The sequence below is a fragment of the Medicago truncatula genome, chromosome 8 (assembly GCF_003473485.1).
Source record: "Medicago truncatula cultivar Jemalong A17 chromosome 8, MtrunA17r5.0-ANR, whole genome shotgun sequence".
NCBI lineage: Eukaryota > Viridiplantae > Streptophyta > Magnoliopsida > Fabales > Fabaceae > Medicago > Medicago truncatula.
This window is the reverse complement of record NC_053049.1, coordinates 37,895,953-37,916,846: the sequence shown is the minus strand read 5'-3', so window position 1 is coordinate 37,916,846 and position 20,894 is coordinate 37,895,953. Positions and strand designations below refer to the sequence as shown.

At 34.0% G+C, this 20,894-nt stretch overlaps 1 protein-coding gene and 1 pseudogene across 5 annotated transcripts; both read right to left on the bottom strand.

The window, feature by feature from the left end:
• Positions 1 to 90: 90 nt before the first annotated feature.
• On the bottom strand, positions 91 to 1,231 carry LOC112419505 (ATP synthase gamma chain, chloroplastic-like; annotated as a pseudogene).
• On the bottom strand, positions 1,229 to 20,418 carry LOC25486158 (uncharacterized). 5 transcript variants are annotated; one of them, XM_039828739.1, is made up of 14 exons: positions 20,257 to 20,418; positions 20,112 to 20,157; positions 19,567 to 19,619; positions 18,128 to 18,182; positions 12,959 to 13,147; positions 11,419 to 12,840; positions 10,984 to 11,302; positions 10,263 to 10,347; positions 8,916 to 8,972; positions 7,089 to 7,148; positions 6,782 to 7,003; positions 4,385 to 5,863; positions 3,113 to 3,190; positions 1,229 to 1,797 (listed from the first exon to the last, which is right to left on the bottom strand). In XM_039828739.1, the coding sequence occupies exons 4-14, from the start codon at positions 18,141 to 18,143 to the stop codon at positions 1,432 to 1,434; spliced, it is 4,293 nt and encodes a 1,430-aa protein (XP_039684673.1). In that variant the 5' UTR covers positions 18,144 to 18,182; positions 19,567 to 19,619; positions 20,112 to 20,157; positions 20,257 to 20,418; the 3' UTR covers positions 1,229 to 1,431. The 5 variants fall into 5 exon arrangements, with proteins under 5 accessions (XP_039684673.1, XP_039684675.1, XP_039684674.1 ...); XM_039828741.1 differs by lacking the exon at positions 12,959 to 13,147 and having other exon boundaries at positions 20,257 to 20,416; XM_039828740.1 differs by lacking the exons at positions 19,567 to 19,619; positions 20,112 to 20,157; positions 20,257 to 20,418 and adding an exon at positions 19,094 to 19,551.
• Between the last annotated feature and the right edge of the window lie 476 nt (positions 20,419 to 20,894).

Here is a 20,894-nt window from a genome sequence, read left to right as displayed (position 1 = left end):
CATATTGCAGACAACAAATTTGTGACTCATTCATAGAAAATAGTAAGTGAAATTTCACTATAAGAATATCAGACTACAACCATGCCCATATAGAACAAATTAACACAGAGAACTCTTTGAATATTATTTATACAGATATGTTATTACATTTATATATAACTCAGAAGGGAAAAAACCTGAACAAAGAGTGAGTCCACTTCAAATTAAATTGCAGTTTTCCTAGTGCACAAAGTTTGCATATTAGGAAAAGACAATAAAATTGTAACAATTGCATGCATAGCATAACAGTCTTATACAAGCATAAGCATATTATATATAGAATGAAAAGGGCAATATCCATTATACCTACAAAGGAATCCAACCATGGATGAGAGAATATACCATATAAATACACTCTATACCAAGGCATCAGCACCAGCAACAATTTCCAGGATTTCACCAGTGATCTTAGCTTGACGTTGTCTATTATAAACCCTTGACAAATTCTTCTTCAACTCAATAGCATTATCACAAGCACCACTCATAGCACTCATTCTAGCAGCTAATTCACTAGCAAGTGATTCCTGCAAAGCCCTCAAGATTTGACTGTTCAAATAAAGTGGCAAAAGTGCATCAAGAATCTGAACAGGATCCTGCTCAAACTGCAAAATCGGCGAAAAATCAATCGTCTTAGACCTAACAGCATCTCTTTCAACAGTTAACTTTCCTTCTTTTGTTGTTAACCTGAAAAGCTCATCCTCGGCAGCATCAACACAGTTTCCATTAATATCACAGATTTCACCTTTTGGTGACAGTGGAAGCAAACTGCAAATTTAGCAGTAGGAAGGTTTCCACCTTCAAGAAACCTATCAACAGGTATATAAGGTCTACGAAGGAAATAAGAGTTACCCTTTCTACCAACACTGATAATAGTGTAATCAAGTCCAAGACCTTTCAACTCAGCAATCCTATTTTCAGCTTTTTTCAATATTGCATTGTTGAATCCACCACAGAGACCTCTATCACCAGTGCAAACAACAAGAGCAACTTTTTTCACTGGTCTAAGCTTAGTTAGAGGAGCTTCGATATCGTCGGTTTGAAGCTGTTCATTGATGCTGTAAAGGACTTCAACTAGTGTATGTGAGAAAGATCTGCCATTAACAACAGCTTCTTGAGCTCTTCTGACTAACTGCCATCCAACAATTGCAATAATATTAGATGATGGCGAATACGACGACGACGAACAACAACATCAGCAGCAACAACAAAAAGTCCAAAGTCCAGTTAGCTCAGAATTTAGATGGTAGTATGGTGCATCAATCAAAAGTCTTGAACACTACCACCATGTCCTGAACTCAATAACATTGAATCCAATTTGCACACGACTTGCCAGAAAATATCAATAAGCTATCTTCACCATTACCATCATGGTTTGATTTTTTCAACGGTCAATCATTTATTTGTATTCAATTCGCTGCGACGCTTCCTGGGTTTTCGTGGTCTACACACACGAGGACCTATGCTTGGCGATTGTACAATGTCTTCGGAATGTCCCTCCCCCATGACTGCTTTACCAATTGAGAAGTTTTTGGACGCAGAATCTTCACCAGTTGTTACCTGCTGAAGCATAGCCTTTGATGGTACAAGATTTTTGAATCTACTTGAGTCTAAACTTAAGTCTAAACATAAGTCTAAACTTAGCCACGACGAATTACTTTTGTCATCCATTTCCTTACTAATCAAAGTCATATTTGGCATAGCATCAGTTGTAGGGAGACAAGAATCAAGTTGAATATCAGAATTGGCTCTTGGGACCTCCTAACAAAATAAAGTTAAAAGGAAGGTTATAATGGAAGGAAATATATTTTGAAAAACTGCTCAAGAGTATAAACTAGCATAAAAAGAAAAGGCTAAATTATACCAGAAGTCTTTAAGTTAGTTAATTGTAACGAATTGGTCTTTAAGTTTTTTTCGTACCACTTAGGTCCTTTAATTAATGACCTAAGTGGTACGAAAAAAATTTAAAGAACCAATTTGTTAAAATTAAATAACTTAAAGGACCTCCAATGTGGGAGTTAAATGGTTCAAGATTATAAACAGAGAGAAATAACCACAACCACCACCTAGCATAAAGTTTAGTCAACAGAATAAGATATCTATTAAAGCATGAGGCAAAAGTCGAAACTAGAAAGATTTTTCTAAGGAAGGTGTACTTACATGTGTAAGTGCAAAAACTTAATTATCTGGGCATTTTCTAGTCTAAGCATGGATCAGAATTTAAAGCTGAGAACCTAATAAGGATAACATTATTTTCAAATGTCCTGCTCAAGTAAAGAATTATTATGTTGTTGCCACTGACTGACTTATATACTAATTACCACCCAATTAAGGAGTCACAGCTCACAAGGGACAAACAAATAACACAGTCAAACGTGGAAAGATGTGTAAATGGCGGTCTCAAAATAGATAATATCAATATATTAAAAGATATTTTATTTTCTTATAGAACTAAAAAAACTATAAAGAGAAACTATTAAGAAAGATCTAAAGATTAATGAGTTGGATAGAAATATGATATATGATAGAATATTATGGCGTCATTTGATCCGTGTAGCCGACCCCACTTAGTGGGATAATGTTTGGTTGTTGTTGTTATTCTAATACTCTCCCTCAAGCTAAGGTTTACTAAGCTTGTTACAAGAAAATAATGCATTGTCTAGCAAATAAAAAATAAATAGAAAACAAAAAACTGAGCTCCACCATTTAGCAAACATCTATACTGACATAACATCAAGATATTTTCTTTATCCTAACACAAAAATCATTACAAAGAAGTGATAGTAAGGAGTAAGAAACGCAACACATCATTAAACATCTGATGAAAACCTACATTGAAAATTAATAATCGGTGGCTCAACATAAAATTTGGTTTACAAAAATATTCAGTTTTGCATTTGGAAGATTTATGTTGAAGAAAACATAAGAAAATCTATATCTATATAAGAGAAAAAATATACTATCTCTTACGATTATTGAAATTTGTAAAATGTTTCCCTCAATATTAAGTTTGTAATATACACACACAGACACAAACGATTAAAACAAAACTTAGTGAAAAAGATAAGGCAACTACCTCATTTGGAACATCAGGAGCTTGTTCGCAGCCTGAACCATCCTCTTCTTCAGAATCAGACATCTCCTCACACTCAAACTAAAACAAAATTAAAATCAAGGTTATAAGGGAAGAAAAAAAAATATTTTTAAAACTAAGAATACGAACCAGCACCAAAGAAGAATGAGGTGCTGAATGGTACACGACTATAAAGCAAAGAAAAATGAACAACCATCACCCAGCATAAAGGTTATTCAACAGAATAAGGTTGGCAGCAGATGGTCATGAACCAGAAGCAACAGAAACAAATAGTTAATAGATTGATGAAAAACATATGAATTAAAGCATGGAGCAAAAGTTGAAATTAGAAAATTTGCAACTTTGCATAAAGGAAGCTGGATTTACATGTATAACAAATGAATTATATGTGGGCCTTTTGAGTTTAAACATGGCATGGAAGAGCTGAGAACCTCACAAGAATAACATGAATTCAAATTTGTCTGCTAAAGTAAAGAATTATCATGCTGGCATTGACAAACTGATATATTAATTACCATCCAATGTAGCATGCGTACAGGACAAACAAATAACAGAGTCAAACTTGGAAAGACATGGACAGGGCAGTCTCAATATAGATGTATGCCATCTCATTGCAAGGCTCAAACAAAAAGTGTACTTGCGAATTTTCATGTTACATAATTAAACTCAAGACAAGAAAGTAAAGTTTTTATGGTAAGCAGAGAGGACCAAATAGTAAAGTATATGCTGAAAACCGAATGAAAATTAAAAGTTCATGGTTCAGCATAAAAACTACTCCCTCCGTCCCTAATTATAAGACCCTTTTGAGAATTTTTTTTGTCCCTTTTTATAAGACCCCTTTGTTATTTCCAACCACATTAATTATTTCTTTACATACATGCCCCTATTTATTATACATCTTTTTCTTCAATCAACAATAAATAACATATTGAAAACATAAACTAACCTTCTTTCTTAAAGGATAAAATTGTAAAAACAATAGTGATTACAAACAACTTTAATACAAATATCCACTATCTTAATTCCCGTGATTTTGGCAAAAGGGTCTTATATATAGGGACGGAGGGAGTAAATAAGAGAAGATTCAAGTTAAAAAAAAAAAAAACTGTATTGTATAACAGAAGATTTGTTATTTCTCCACATTATTGAAATTTGTAAGAATGTATTTCTCCTCAATATTGAAATTTGTAACATATATAGCACACACAAAGACACAAAATCTAAAACTAACTGCAAAAAAAATAAAGAACCTACCTTGTTTAGAACCTCAGAAGCTTGTTCACATCCTGAACCATCCTCTCCCTCAGAATCAGCCATCTCCTCACACTCAAACTCAACATGTTCTTCAATATCTTCCTCGGAATCGCTCAACTCTTCTTGCTCCATCACTATCTCAGGATGAGACTGGTTACCAACATCATCATATCTGGTAATGTTATCATCAGGAACGACTAAAGGGGCACTTGAAGCAAGTTTACAGCCGCTCGGTGAAGGAATTCTACCACCCTGCTGACAATATGGAGCATTCATTTCTGTTGCACTACTAGCTATGATTTGCTGAGACTCTATAGGAACGTGTTCCTTTAGCTGTCTACTTTTCATAGATTTCTCACTTTCTGATACAGAACTTAGATGAATCTCCAAGTCAAGTTCATTGGATTTGTCATAAAGACCAGAAGATATATTAGTTGTATCAGGCACACCACTATTAACAAGTGGCTCGGCCTGAATAGCATCCGAACTAGTTGGCGCCTGTGTATTATTAGATTTCTGCAGAAGTGGGTGAAAATCAATGCCTCCTAACCTTAATGAGGAATTCTTTGACTGCAATGACTTGTTAGCACTATCAACGTGCCCTTGTTGCTGTGAACTACTGAACAGACTCAGATTTAATTGCGGCTGTCTTCCTGAGAAGAAGCTGAAGGAACTAGAAGGATCAGAGTTAAATTTAAATGGATAATAAGGTGTGTTACCCACTTCAGTGACCTGGAACAGAAGAGGATGCATTTGGAGATCAGCGTAAGTGGATTTCTCTGCCACAGTAGATCTGCCTTCAGCAGTTTCAGAACTTTCTAATTGAGAATGTACCCCACTGTCTTTTGGCATAGGTCTTGCACGTTTAGCACGATGATCAATTCCAATTTTCTCACCATGAGGAATTTGAGACGCAGAATTATCCTTTCTAACATCATTAACACCATCTCGACAAGGATGAATTTTTGATGTTCCAGTCTCGAAAGCTTTAAAGGCAGTCTGAGAAACTACACGAACAGATGGAGGAAGATTTACAGGAGGCAAGCCCGGTGCTAATTTTACTAAGTGAGCGCTATTTGGCCTCCGAGACCGATATGGCCGAGAACAGTACTTGGAGCTAGAGGTCACACCCAAAAATGGGTTTTTAGGAATAGTTGCACTGGGAGCACCTTTCATGCCACTCCTAAAATCAGATGTAGAGTGAAAAGGCAGGGGGAGCTTGTATATGGATGGAAATGCGGGCTGATTACCATTCTGATGTTGAACATTTCCACTTAAACCATAGTTGTTAATTCCTCTATAAAGCTGACTATCTTGTGAAATTGAATCATGGCCAAGATTTACTTCTGCAGATGCCGAGGAAATGTGTTCTGAATGATTAAGAGTAGACATGTCTGGTCTCCAATCTGCCAGAAATGCCTGGTGGACATAAGGAACATCTGAATGATCCATACCATCTGCAATTTCGGCCTCACAATCCTGCATTAAGTTCCAAAGAAAGCTCACAACAGTAAATCCAAAATCTGATAATTCCAATCCTTAAAAACAAATATAAAAGCCCATATGACCTATGCACTCAGACTAAGCCATAGGTTCATTGTCCACTGCAATGATCGATGAACTAGCCAGTGCAAATGTGAACATGTGTATATATATATATATATATATATATATATATATATATAGAGAGAGAGAGAGAGAGAAGGGATCCATTGACTCCAAGAGTAAGTCTAAAGAGTTACTCCAAATCATGGCCCTTCATTTGAATGGTAATTAATGGTTGTGATTAATTGATAATAATTGTTATGGTGAGGGTTTTGTACTCCTTCTTTCAAGTCTGACATCAATACACATAGACATCGCTTATTTTCTATGGACGACAATTCACCTTATTTGCTTTTTGCGTTTTACCTTTTCTACTTAGGAAGATCAGCAAGATTTGTTTTTTCTCATATATGTTGTTGTCTGCCATTCATTAATCAATTGAAAAGGAGGAAACCCATGAATTCCAATTCCATGAAAGCTACATGGGGGATCAGTATTTTCTGAGTTGAGAATTGTGAATGAGACTCGATCTAAAAAAAAATTAAAGATTGAAATTGAATTGTGGTATGGGAAGGTGTCGAAGGGCTGATAGATACAGAGATAATGGAAGAATTAAGCAACACCGGTATTCCCATCAGACTTACAAGAAGGAGTACAAAACCCTCACCATAACAATTGTAATCAATTAATCACAACCATTAATATATTGTGCATTTGTATGTTATTTGTCCTAAGCCATTCTGGCAGTTAACAAAAACTACATTTAAGATGACTATACTGACATTTCATATACAGGTAGAACCTGAGAGGTAAATTCAAACGCAGGTTTCTTAGCTTCAGACAGCAACAAACCTCTTTATCAGACCTAGGTTGCCCACATTCTGTCTCAGTAGCTTTCGACTTTCTTCTTCCAGACTCGTACAATCTCCGCTTCTCCTTTTTTCCTTCAGCTACCTTGTAAGACTTTTGAGTCCCAAGAGCAACTCGCCATTGGCGTGGAAGCAAGAATGGATCTCTGTGTGGAACAATATATTGCCATACTGACATCCAATCAGATTTATAATGCTTAAGTCCCTGTTAATTTTTTGTCACGCATTAGCAAACTTATGTGCGATTTACCAGAAAATTTTCAAATCCAAATTGCTCTAGAATAAATTACCTCATCAATGCATGCTATCTCCTCTTCAGTCAATGGTGAGGTTTTCATTCTTCGAACTGCCTGTATGGAGAAAAAATCAGGTAAATAGTGTAAAGAATCAATTAATTAAATCTTATATTTAATTAAATCTTATATTCAGTTCTGTAGTTCGTTTTATCTACAAGTTCTTTTTAAATAAAAAACATTGAAGGACAAGCCTATGTGACTCGAATCTCAAATTAGTTGAGTTCAGATGTATATACTTTGGGTACATGATGCTCTATTTTGGCTTTAACTGTTGATAATACTTAAAATGATCAATCATATAATAATATGAATGAGCAAAAATTCAATTTGCTATTCAGCCAACTGGAATTCCAATTTGTGTTTCTCTATCCATGATGATAAATACATCATTTGAGTGATACAGATTTGAAGTATTTAACCATAAATTTCTTTTCTGAAGCAAGTTGGTTTTGGATCTTGGTCTAGGTGTTAACATGATTGACTTTGTCCATGCATATCTGTTTTCAGTTAGCTAAAAAATTTGATGGCAGTTCAGATTTTCAAAGAATTTCACGTTGATTGTAGCTTATACTCAGTAATTCTCTTCTATGAAATAAATTGCAATTTCCTTCTTCAAGTTTAATCTCCCACACCCATTTGGGGTTGGCCTAGTGGTTGGTTGGTTTTGGATCTTGGTCTAGGTGTTAACATGATTGACTTTGTCCGTGCATTTTTATCTGTTTTCAGTTAGCTAAAAAATTTGATGGCAGTTCAGATTTTCAAAGAAGTTCACGTTGATTGTAGCTTATACTCAGTAATTCTCTTCTATGAAATAAATTGCAATTTCCTTCTTCAAGTTTAATCTCCCACACCCATTTGGGGTTGGCCTAGTGGTTGGCTTGGGATCTTGGAGTGTGCTCCTCTCAAGGTCTCAGGTTCGATTCCCTCTGGTGCTAATGCCGGTGGGCAAGTCCATACAGAGCTTTGCTCTGGCTTAGAACAGGCCCCCCGCAAGTGGGCGGTGGGATTGGGCCCCTTGGATTAGTCAGTCCTTGGATCGGATACTGAGTTTTTTAAAAAAAAAAAAATTAATCTCCCACTATTTCAATTTTATTTTGAACAGTGGTACTAGAGTCGATGATAAATAAAGGTGATTCACTCCTTGTATCGAAATTCTCCTTGGCAATGTGGAAGTCTGGTGGCACGTCTTGTCAAAACCATTTGTATGGACACTCTTAGCCCAACACGAGAGAATCTACCAAATATTTTAGGCTCCCCTTATGACCCAGAATTGGTGCAAAAAAGCCAAACTTCTATGGCTATGAAGCAATGTTCTTATTTCTTTTAGGGCTAAATACACTGAGGTTGAGCGATTTATTTTTTAGGAAGTTGTGGTGCAAATATGTCTACTTTGAGCATTTATCCAGTTGCAATTTCAATGTTTAATGGTGAAAACTGTGAAGGCATGGGGTTTTAGATAAAAGAAGAAGAATAAGAATATGATTATGGTGAAATATAATTGATAATGATTTGTAATTTTTACATCCACGGACAGATCAGCTCAACCAAAAGTTAAGCTTGGAAATGGTGAATTTGAACAAGCAAAATGGGACAATTGCTGTAAAAATATGAATGTTGTGAAAATTGCCACTGATGTTCTTTACATAGCAAAAAATATATCTAAATCTTCTTAGTCTTGCACAATTGCTAAGAAATGGATATGCAGTCTCTTCCAAAGGAAATTATTGCTTTACCATTGATGATGAAACAGAGATAGTAAAGATTTAACTGGTCAGAAACAGCTTGTATTTGATTATATATGGATTAAGCATGTGTGTTTACCTTTATTGGGTTCTCTGATGACTTTGAAGAGCAACGATTTTTCTGTCTGACAAAAATCTGTAACCAGACCATTCAGTGCCATATTAGATAAGCAACAAAATTGACCACCAAAATGAAATTGCTAAACTAATTATTCAACTAAACATTTTATTTTAATTCAAAATCTAGTATATAGGACAATTATTTGCACAACTAAAAAAGTGTTGGCCAATCAATGAATAAAACATAGTATATTATACCCATATAAGACAATAATTAAAACCAACTTTCCAAATCTGTAAGCACAGTCGCTTACTATTTACTAATGAATATCCTAGAGCCAAGAAACTTGTTGCATATTAACTCGTTTACTTTTGCTCTTTCTTTACATTTTTACTTTTGGGGGAGGGTGTTCAGGCAGTGTATATGTTGCTAAGTTTTAAAGGAATCTCACCACTAGGCAGCCGAATCATGTAAAAAATAGATGACAGCAAATGGAATTGAGCAACAAATGTAAGTCTACCCTGCCTTTTATTAGAGTATAGCCATCCAAGTACGACACAAAAAGTTTAATTCAAGTAACCAATAACTCATGCAACCCATTTAGCCATTTCAAACATATTTTAAAAAACGAGACCAGATAAGCTGATTTGATTGGAAATTAGTGAATACTATTTGTATGGGGTCTGGTTTGTACAACCTAAAATCCGGTTAATCACTAAATTGATAGGAACCAGTGGAAAACCTACGACGAAGAAGCAGTTGTTATATTTTATTTATTTTTTTAAAAGTTGTATATTTTAACCTTTTTTGTAAAAAAAATCAGCCAAAAAAAAAAATCAGTACAAGCCTGATGCCAAGTTACAAAGGCTCACATATGAGGTTGATGTGCGAATTATCATTATTTAGCCTCTTATTGAGTTTTAATGTTACTTACAAAACATATAAGATGGGCATTTTATGTTAATTTGCATTTTCTATCTAACTTGATTTCTTATAATATTTATGTTTCCTTATTACTTAAAATTAATGTTATAGAACATAAAATATTCAAAATACATACATTAAATATCACTAATTTAAATATGGTTGAATTAGTGTATCAAGGAACCAGCATATTCATTATTCCAGTGACCGCTGGAAGTTTTGAAATACTTGTTATATTAAAATTTTGCATAATAACATAAATAACGAATGCGATTGAGCCATACATTAGTCTCTAAACATGAGAATACTCACAAATTAGAGAAAAAACCTCAAAGAAGCATACAACAAAAAATAACATACATTTATATGCAAGAAAAGATTCCATCCATTGTATCACATTCAAAGAAGTTGTCATAAAATTTAGTCAACAATAATAGTCACCTGATGCGTAGACTTGCTGGGGAGAAATCTTTGTTTAATTGCTTCCCAATCTGTATTATATTCCAATATCCCTAAGGCTAGTAATCTGCAATAAAATATATAGGTCTTAGTAAACACCGCGAGCTTGTGTTGAACAATGGGAATACAATTGTAATAGATAAAAATGCAGAAAATGAAGACAAACAATGCTTTTATTAAGTGGTCATACGGTGTAACGGTAGAACAAAAGTAGATTTTGCACGACAGAAAATGTTGACCGCGATATTACTGGCAGCATGGTTGAAAAGGGGAACTTATAAGAGAATAAAAACCAATCTTGCATTTATTTCACCTAAGCCTTGATAGGTGGAAGCGAAAGCTCCAACATTAGTGTCTAAAAGAACTCGACCCACTTCTTACCAGTAAAAAAAACATTTTCATACCTTCCATTTTGAGGGTATGAAAACGTGTTTTGATAAGATTTTAGGGGGTATGAAGTTGAGGGGAAGTGCTGAGAAATTGATGTTGATTATTATAAGATTTGTTAGTTAAAATCATGACAGGATTACATTCCTAGCTAGATTACATCTCTCATGTATACAAATATTTGTACAAACCTTTGCATTATTGAGTGAGAAAAGAATATTCAAGTAATACAAAGTAAAGAGAATCAAGATCTAGCTTTTTCACAGTAAATCATTTAATATAGTTGACTAGCGCAAAGAGGAGGAATGCAACTTACTCGTCCTCTGAATCAGTGAAAAGTGTCCTATTTACAGATGCTGCCAGGGGTGGCTTGTGTGGGAATAATGCTGGATTAAAAAAGGCCAAAAATCTTTGAGTTTTGCTCGCAACTTCCTTTGGCACCAAAGCAATCGACTGCTTTTTGGAACTTTCAACAAGCATGCCAGCCAATGTTTTCTTAGGTTGTTTTTTATCAGGTGAAGATGAGACTGTACTATTGGCTCCAACAACAGATGAAGAAAAAGGAAATAGAGGTTCCTTTTCAATAACTTGATCAAAACCAGATTCAATGAATCGCTTTCGAAACTCGCGGGCAGCTGTAAAAGGAATTTCAAATCAATGCTTGAGTAAGTAAACCATAAAAGTCAATATTATGAACCAGTATAGAATGGAAAGGCATGAAAAAAACTTTTAAGTAAATAATAGCACCTACCAGAACTAATGTCATTTACATATCCTCTTAGCAAATTAAGAGGAGCAACATCTAACATAGATAGCACAGGGCCTCTTACAATAGGAAACCAGAAAGAACCGTCAGCATCTTGAAAACAACTTCTTTGCCCATTCAAACCTTCAGAAGAGGTCTGATGGTATTGAGGAATCCTCACACTCATTGCATCTTGGATAGAAGCAGATCCTGTGTGGCATTGGCCTGGGACAGATGGAGTAAAGCAAACAGCAGGATATGGTGTTCTTGTTGAAGCTAATACTGCATCCCGTTTGTGAAGCATCTCAAAAAGCATACTCCGAACTTGAGAAGTTACCTGTTTGTGTGAAGGCTCAAGAACCGACAGCGAAAATACCTGAATAAGCAGTTGTACATGCTCATGTATCAAACTGTATAGCTGACCAATCTGTTGGGGAGTAAAGCCATTAACAAGACCATTTATTGACGCAGAAGATTGAATGCTGCGAGTAGCTTTAGGCATCAAACCATTCCCTGAAACAACTTGTCCATTAAGCCAACAAGGCAAAATGGGCCGCAGTGGCCTGTTAACCTGTCCAAATGTTTTTCTCTCACTTTGGGAAGAGCTCTTCCGGCGATTATTTTGTCTAGTCTTTGGTCGTCGTCCAGCACCATCACACTCATTTCGGGTTTCTACCGCTGCATTCTCGTCAGCATCACTGTCCAGCAACTCCTGAAGCTCTAACTCAAAGTCTGCATCATTATCCTCATCATCATCAAGGTTTTCATTTTCATGAGATGAAAAACCGTCACCTTCTCCACCCTGTAATACAGCTGCTAGAAATTTTTTATACTCTTCTTCATCATCGACATTTTGAACATCATCTTCATCATCGGTCTCTTGAAGAAAGGTCTCAAGCTCATCAAGACTGAAACCTTCAAGCGAATAACGAGCTCTAGTACGCATACAAATAGCATCCTCAGTATCTATGTCTATCACTGGGCATCGGGGTTTCGTTGTGTTGCTAATGTCTTCTATCCTAAAACCATCACTAGCACCACTAATCAAGTCATTCTTCTTCTCCTTATCAATCTCCAATTGAGATATCATACCTGCCGCTTCTAAAACAATTTCCTCCTCGCCATGTTCAGAATCTACTGCACTACAGATTTGCTCATTATCCGTTATCTTTTCCAAATCTATATCCATAGATGGCCCACTATCTACAACATTATGATCCAATCTATCACCTTCAGAACTCAAACTCGATGAAGCATCTGACAGTGTTTCCTTTAGAAACAAAGGATTAAAGTCTGCATCCTCTTCCTCCTCTTCCTCCTCTTCTTCGTTATCTTCCACAGGTTTCAAACTCCTTTCACAGTCGTCACTAGTAGAAACTGCATTCTGATTCGCAGCAACCCCAATTTCGGCCGACTCAGTGTTTGAATCTGTAGACATATTAAATAACCAATAAATATCAATTTTTTATGTTTCTCAAAACAAAAGTCAAATCCACCGGATCCATAGATGGCCCACTATCTACAACATTATGATCCAATCCATCACCTTCAGAACTCAAACTCGATGAAGCATATTTCAGTGTTTCCTTTAGAAACAAAGAATTAAAGTCTGCATCTTCTTCTTCCTCCACTTCTTTATCTTCCACAGGTTTCAAACTCCTTTCACAGCCGTCACTAGTAGAAACTGCATTCTGATTCGCAGCAACCCCAATATCGGCCGACTCAATGTTTAAAGCTGTAGACATATTAAATAACCAATAAATATCAATTTTTTATGCTTCTCAAAACAAAAGTCAAATGCACTGGAGAATCTGAACAAAGCATAATAACTGCTACAGGTCCTTGTTTAGATAAATAACTTACTTTGCAACTTATAATAGCACAAACACTTCTCATATAATCTAATTTCATAATAAAAGATAAAATAAAGTCATAATTTATAAACTGTTTTCATACCATGGAGAGATTATGGAAATAACCTGAAAACAACTTACGAAAATTTCATGGTTGTTTTCTTCAGCACGTGGCAACGAAACGCCAAAACGGAATTGTCGTGTCAGAAAACGTTTTCTGTTCAATACAACGTTAAAATCCACAAACTATGAACCAAAGCAATAAATCGAATCTGAAAATCGATTAATGAGTTATACGCGTGCAAAGATGAGAATGAAATATACCCAAATTGCCCTCGCTCAGAATCGAGCTTGGCTGATAAGAGAAGGAAACGGCAAGCTTTCGTATCAGGGTGGAGGCATTGATCCGTAAATATAATATTATTCATTTCTTCTTTCTTTTATATATTTTCTTTATTCAAAGTTATTGTAATATGGTATTATTATCATTTTCATATGCAGGAAGGTCCATACCGTGTCAAAAGTTAGTTACTAATAATTTCAACATTTAGTCTTGAATGTCTGTTTAGCACTTGCTACAAAAGTGTCAATATACCAACATTTGAATTGTGATGTTTTAACATATGGCATAAAACAAACTTAGGGCTTTTAAATTGGGTCTCGTTAACGAGTGCCTCTCGAGCACTCTTTAAGGATCCTAACTTTAGTAATTATTCATTTAAGAAGTCAACTATATTACAATTTCCAATGCAATGAACACACAACTTTTCATAAAAAAACTTACCTATTTAAAGTGCTTAAAAAATGGTTTGGAGACACTCGTTAAAATTTCTCTTTTAACAGTTTTTTTGTCAAAAAAATAAGTTTTAGAAAATTTTAATTTTCGAAGATTTTTCTTATATAAAAAACGAAATTTTTCGTAAAAGAACAAGAAAATAACGTTTCAAAAAACAAAAAAAAGTTCTTGGAAAAAATTGAAAATTATATGTTCAAATTTTTTTAAAAATATTGACAATTTTATTTTCAAATTTGATTTAATTACATAATTTTCCATTTTTTTCATATTTCAAAAAATTATATTTTTTAAAAATATATAAAATTTCAAAAAACAATTTTAAAAATGTTTTTTAAAATTTAATATTATGATAAAAGATGCACAGTTAGCAACTGCCACGTGGCCAAAGCCATGCCATTTCAGTTGAATAGTGGGGCAGGGACCATTTTCAAACAAAAAATATTTTGCATGTATTTCAAAGTTTACAGGACGATTATCACATGTAAGCCACTTAAAAATGATTTGAATCTTAACCATCTTCCATTAAACGTGAGAGGAAAAAATCAGAAGAAAATTGAATTATAGTGATACGAAAGCTTGCCGTTTCCATCTCTGATCAACCAAGCTCGATTCCTAGCGGGTGCAATTTAGGTATATTTCATTCTCATCTTCGCACGCGTATAACGCATTCATCGATTTTCAGGTTCGATTCATTGTTTTGGATCATAGTTTGTGGATTTTAACGTTGTATTGAACAGACACGACGGTACCGTTTTGGCGTTTACCCAAGTTGTCACGTGCCGAAGAAAACAACCATGGAAGTTAACCTTGGTAAGTATATAGTAAATTCCAAAACTTTACTACTTATTGATATTGGTTTCTGCAAATTTCTACAATTTAGGTCTTTAATTTATTTATTTTTAGTACTATTGTTTCTTTTGGGTTTTTAATAAAATCACTATTTGATTTTACTAAATCAAATTTTCTATTGTTCATTTTTAAAGTGATTGGATTTGGAAGATGCATGAAAAAGTGATGTTTCTTATTTAGGGTTAGTTTGGATTGGCTTATTTGAGTTTTATCTACCGGCATTAACTCAAGCTGACGCGATTTAGGCTGGTTTAGGCATGTAGAGAGAAGACCTATAAATTATGTAGTAAGGAGGGTAGTCACATTACTAGAGGCATAGGAAGACCTAGAAAAACTTTGAGAAACTATTAAGAATGATATAGAGATTAACAGGTCGGATAGAAGTATGGTATTTAATACAACATTATGGCGTTGTTTGATCCATGTAGCCGACCTCGCTTAGAGGAATAAGGTTTGGTTGTTGCTGATGTGGTTTTGTTGTAGTATAACCACTTGTGAGACTGTTTGAGAGAACTTATGAACTTACAAGTGGTTATACTACAACAAAACCACATCAGCAACAACCAAATCTTATTCCTCTAAGCGAGGTCGGATACATGGATCAAACAACGCCATAATGTTGTATTAAATATCATATTTCTATCCGACCTGTTAATCTCTAGATCATTCTTAATAGTTTCTCAAAGTTTTTCTAGGTCTTCCTATGCCTCTAGTAATGTGACTACCCTCCTTATTACAGAATTTACAGGACTTCTCTCTACATGCCTAAACCAGCCTAAACCACGTAAGCTTAAGTTCCCACCGTCTTATTTGAGTTAATGTTGGTAGATAAAACTCAAATAAATCAATCCAAACTAACCCTAAATAAGAAACATCACTTTTTCATGCATCTTCCAAATCCAATCACTTCAAAAATGAACAATAGAAAATTTGATTTAGTAAAATCAAATAGTGATTTTATTAAAAACACAAATGAAACAATACAACTAAAAATAAATAAATAAAAGACCTAAATTGTAGAAATTTGCAGAAACCAATATCAGTAGTAAAGTTTTGGAATTTACTATATACTTACCAAGGTTAACTTCCATGGTTGTTTTCTTCGGCACGTGGGCACTTGGGTACACGCCAAAACGGTACCGTCGTGTCTGTTCAATACAACGTTAAAATCCACAAACTATGAACCAAAGCAATGAATCGAACCTGAAAATCGATGAATGTGTTATACACGTGCGAAGATGAGAATGAAATATACCTAAATAGCACCCGCTAGGAATCGAGCTTGGTTGATCAGAGATGGAAACGGCAAGCTTTCGTATCACTCTAATCCAATTTTCTTCTGATTTTTTCCTCTCACATTTAAAGGAAGATGGAAGATGGTTAAGATTCAAATCATTTTTAAGTGGCTTACATGTGATAATCGCCCTGTAAACTTTGAAATACATGTAAAATATTTTTTGTTTGAAAATGGTCTCTGGCCCCACTATTCTGAAATGGCATGGCTTTAGCCACGTGGCAGTTGCTAACTGTGCATCTTTTATCATAATATTAAATTTTAAAAAAACATTTTTAAAATTTTGAAAATTATTTTTTGAAAATAAAAAATCTGAAAATAATTTTAAAAAAAAAATTAAAATTAAAATTTTCCTATTATATATTTTTTTAAATATAATTTTTTGAAATATGAAAAAAACGGAAAATTATGTAATTAAATCAAATTTGAAAATAAAATTGTCAATATTTTTAAAAAAATTTGAACATATAATTTTCAATTTTTTCCAAGAACTTTTTTTTTTTTTTTTAAAAGTTATTTTCTTGTTCTTTTACGAAAAATTTCATTTTTTATATAAGAAAAAACTTCGAAAATTAAAATTTTCTAAAACTTAATTTTTTTACAAAAAAATTGTTAAAAGGAAAATTTTAACGAGTGTCTCCAAACCATTTTTTAAGCACTTTAAATAGTAATTTTTTTTTATGAAAAGTTGTGTGTTCATTGGATTTGAAATTGTAATATAGTTGACTTCTTAAATGAATAATTACTAAAATTAGGATCCTTAAAGAGTGCTTCAGAGGCCCTCGTTAACGAGACCCAATTTAAAAGCCCTAAGTTTGTTTTATGCCATATGTTAAACATCACAATTCAAATGTTGGTATATTGACACTTTTGTAGCAAGTGTTAAAGAGACATTCAAGGACTAAATGTTGAAATTATTAGTAACTAACTATTGACACGGTATGGACCTTCCTGCATATGAAAATGATAACAATATCATATTACAATAACTTCGAATAAAGAAAATATATAAAAATAAAAAATAAAAAATAAAAAAATGAGATAATATTATATTTACGGATCAATGCCTCCACACTGATACGAAAGCTTGCCGTTTCCATCTCTGATCAGCCAAGCTTGATTCCGAGCGAGGGCAATTTGGGTATACTTCATTCTCATCTTCGCACTCGTATAGCACATTCATCAATTTTCAGATTCGATTTATTGTTTTGGTTCATAGTTTGTGGATTTTAACGTTGTATTGAACAGAAAACGTTTTCTGACACGACAATACCGTTTTGGTGTTTAGTTGCCACGTGCTGAAGAAAACAACCATGGAATTTATGAAATTTTCGTAAGTTGTTTTCAGGTTATTTACATAATCTCTCCATGATATGAAAATAGTTTATAAATTATGACTTTATTTTATATTTTATTATGAAATTAGATTATATGAGAAGTGTTTGTGCTATTATAAGTTGCAAAGTAAGTTGTTTATCTAAACAATGACTTGTAGCTGTTATTATGTTTTGTTCAGATTCTCCGGTGCATTTGACTTTTGTTTTGAGAAGCATAAAAAATTGATATTTATTGGTTATTTAATATGTCTACAGATTCAAACACTGAGTCGGCCGATATTGGGGTTGAAAGGAGTTTCTACTAGTGACGGCTGTGAAAGGAGTGTGAAACCTGTGGAAGATAAAGAAGAAGAGGAGGAAGAGGAAGAGGAAGAAGATGCAGACTTTAATCCTTTGTTTCTAAAGGAAACACTTTCGGATGCTTCATCGAGTTTGGATCCCTGTTGATGGGACATTCATTGTTTGATGTGTGGAGCCGTAATGGATGGTAAAAATAGAAATTAAGAATGAATTCAAATATGTAGAAAGAAACTAAAATTGTGAAATTTGAATCAAAAGAAAAAAGGTCCCATCCAGAAAAACTTGCCTGGAGTGTTGGTCATTGAAAATGGCAACTGGCTTGCTGGTAGGAGGGTCTACAGCTGGACAAAATAAGATACCAAAACGTGAGTTAAAACAAATGAATATATGAAATAGCTTACATGCATTAATTAACACTCAAGATCCTCTTGGATTTACATAACCCATGAAAGTAAAAAAAGCATTGCATCTACTTGACCAAAAAAGAGTATTGCATCTTAACATGGTTGGCTGTCTAATAATCATACAGTTGCCTAATAATAATTACAGCATTGAGAAAACTAACTTTGACATTTAGTTGCCTAATAATCATAAAGAAAGAGGTTATTTGCATACATCAAACAGTTTACGTGCATTAGTTAACAGTTAACACATAGATCGGGATCCTAAGTAAGATCGGGATCCTAAGTAAGATCGGGGAAGGGTCACAAGATCGTTAATCGTATGATCGTAACACGGAGTGTAAGATCCTACCAAATTTAGAAATATATATAACAACTTAAATCGTAGCAAATCAGAAGTAAATCACGCCTAATAACAACTAAAAACCACCAAAAACATGATAAAACCTCCCAAAATTTTACAAAAACAACATAAAGCTTCCAAAGAGGGATATATGAGGGTCGTTTTAATTGAAACCAGGTCGCCTGACCAGGAAAACTCAAAAATAGCAGAACACGTATAATAGTAGCAGAATCCACCACCTAGCATGGAGATTCCACCGTCTCCTAGCAATTTAGGATTCCAATAAGCACGGAACGCACTGATAGGGATCAACATCATTATATTGTATGATTTTAAGTGCTAGCAATAAATTTTGACTACCACGGTTAACAATTTTCTTGGGTTTACATGAAACATAAAAGCAAAAAAATAAAAAATAAACAATCCATCTTCACAGGGTTGGTTGAGAAGTCAATTGAGAAGTCAATACATAAAGTCATATAACCATTATAGCATTGGGAAAACTAACATTCACTTTCATCATTTGCCTTCAAGCCCCTGCAGAAGCTACGTTGAAAACTGGTTGTTCCGTCACAGAACTTCTTAATACGGTACAGTTTCTTTCCAACTTTAACCTCACGTATGCTTACCACAGCCCCCTGCTTCTGGAAACCGCCTGCTAGAGACTCGAGGCATAATATATGTAACTAAACAACAATCAGCAAGGAAGTCACGAGGGGACAACAATATCAAACAGTTGAAATCCTCATCTCTCATTCATACACATTGCGACTCGAGCATTTTATCAACTTAAGTTATGAACAACTGAGCTAAATCTATTTGCAGAAATACTAAATGTCACACACACATGAGCAATGTTACAACTTAAGATATCAAATAAAGAATTGAAATATGTAGAAAGAAACTAAAATTGTGAAACTTGAATCAAAATCAAGTAGCTTCATCAGCATAAACTTTGTTGGGATTTCCAGAAAGACTTGCCTTGATTGGTTTAGAAGAGTCTCAATTAGCAAATTGCATCATAGCAGCAGCTTCTGTGAAAATAGAAAAAATAAATAAATAAATACAAGGCACGTAAGGCAAATGGATACAGTAAATAGTTTATGTGCATTGCATTAACATAGAACATGAAAGTAAAAAAGAATTGTATCTTCACACAGTTGGTTGGTTCTAAAGTCGATATATAAAACAGTAAAAATGTATGAAAACTAACTTTGAATTTCAATTGCCTACAAATCTTAAACAAGGAGGAGATTTTAAATAAAACATAAGGCAAAAATAATTGCATCTTCGCATGGTGGGTTCAAAATCTAAATCATCATAACAATTGAATGAATTGCAATTTCAAAAACGAAAACAATATTGAAACATTTTTTCAAATAATCTCATCCAAATGTAAGAACTAAAACCAAAATCCACAAAATTACCACTATAATTAGAGTAATTGTGAAGAAATTACATAAATTATACATACAAGAATTGATATAATCAACCATCGTTCTCAATTACATCATGATTAGGGTTACCTTTTTGCGGTGTCGCTCGCGCGTGTAGTGAAAGAAAGAAAGGAACCTGAAAAGGAAAGGGAAGAATAAAATTGTTGAGAGAGAGAGAGAGAGAGAGAGAGAGAGATCTGTAAAGGAGAAAGAGAAAGCAAAGGAGAAAACGAACGTGCGATGAGATCTGAGAGAGAGATGATTGAAAATCGGAAATCCAGGTTCCCAAAAAACAAACTGTTGGACAATTTTTATATTAAACGACTTCGTTAATGAGTATCTTATGTATTGTTTGGCCGAAAAGAAAGAGGAAGGCAAAAAAACAAAGAGAAAGAAGGATAGTAGATAGATCTGTTTGGTGATGGGATTTAGTATGGAAAAGGAAAATTCTTTCCTGAAAAAGTTGAATCACAACCATATAGTATTTAATACTTTTTTATTTGGATGAACCACATCAGTGGACCCCACTGATTAAAAAAACAACAATTATTTTATAACTATTTTTCATTTAATTTATTTTGACTGATTTTTTATTAAGTAAATGTTATTTTAAAAAAAAACACAATTATTTAATCAAACTCATTCCTTTATACTCAAACCCATATCCTTCAAACACAATTATACTAAATGATTTATTTGATTTGTCTCCTCATAAAAGTATGAGTAAAGTACACTCATCTCTCCTTAAAGATGTTTGAATTACACTCCCCTCTCCTCTTATGTTAAAATATACATATCTCTCCCTTGAAAAATAAAATTTACACTCCCCTCCCTTATAAGATGCTTGAATTACAACCCCCTCCCTTAATAATT

Excerpts from the sequence above, each read along its gene's own strand:
- LOC25486158 (XM_039828739.1), bottom strand. Across the intron at positions 7,149-8,915 it reads CATCAGAGAACCCAATAAAG|GCAGTTCGAAGAATGAAAAC; the intron begins GTAAACACACAT and ends TTCTCCATACAG. Across the intron at positions 3,191-4,384 it reads CTTCTGAGGTTCTAAACAAG|TTTGAGTGTGAGGAGATGTC; the intron begins GTAGGTTCTTTA and ends ATTTTGTTTTAG.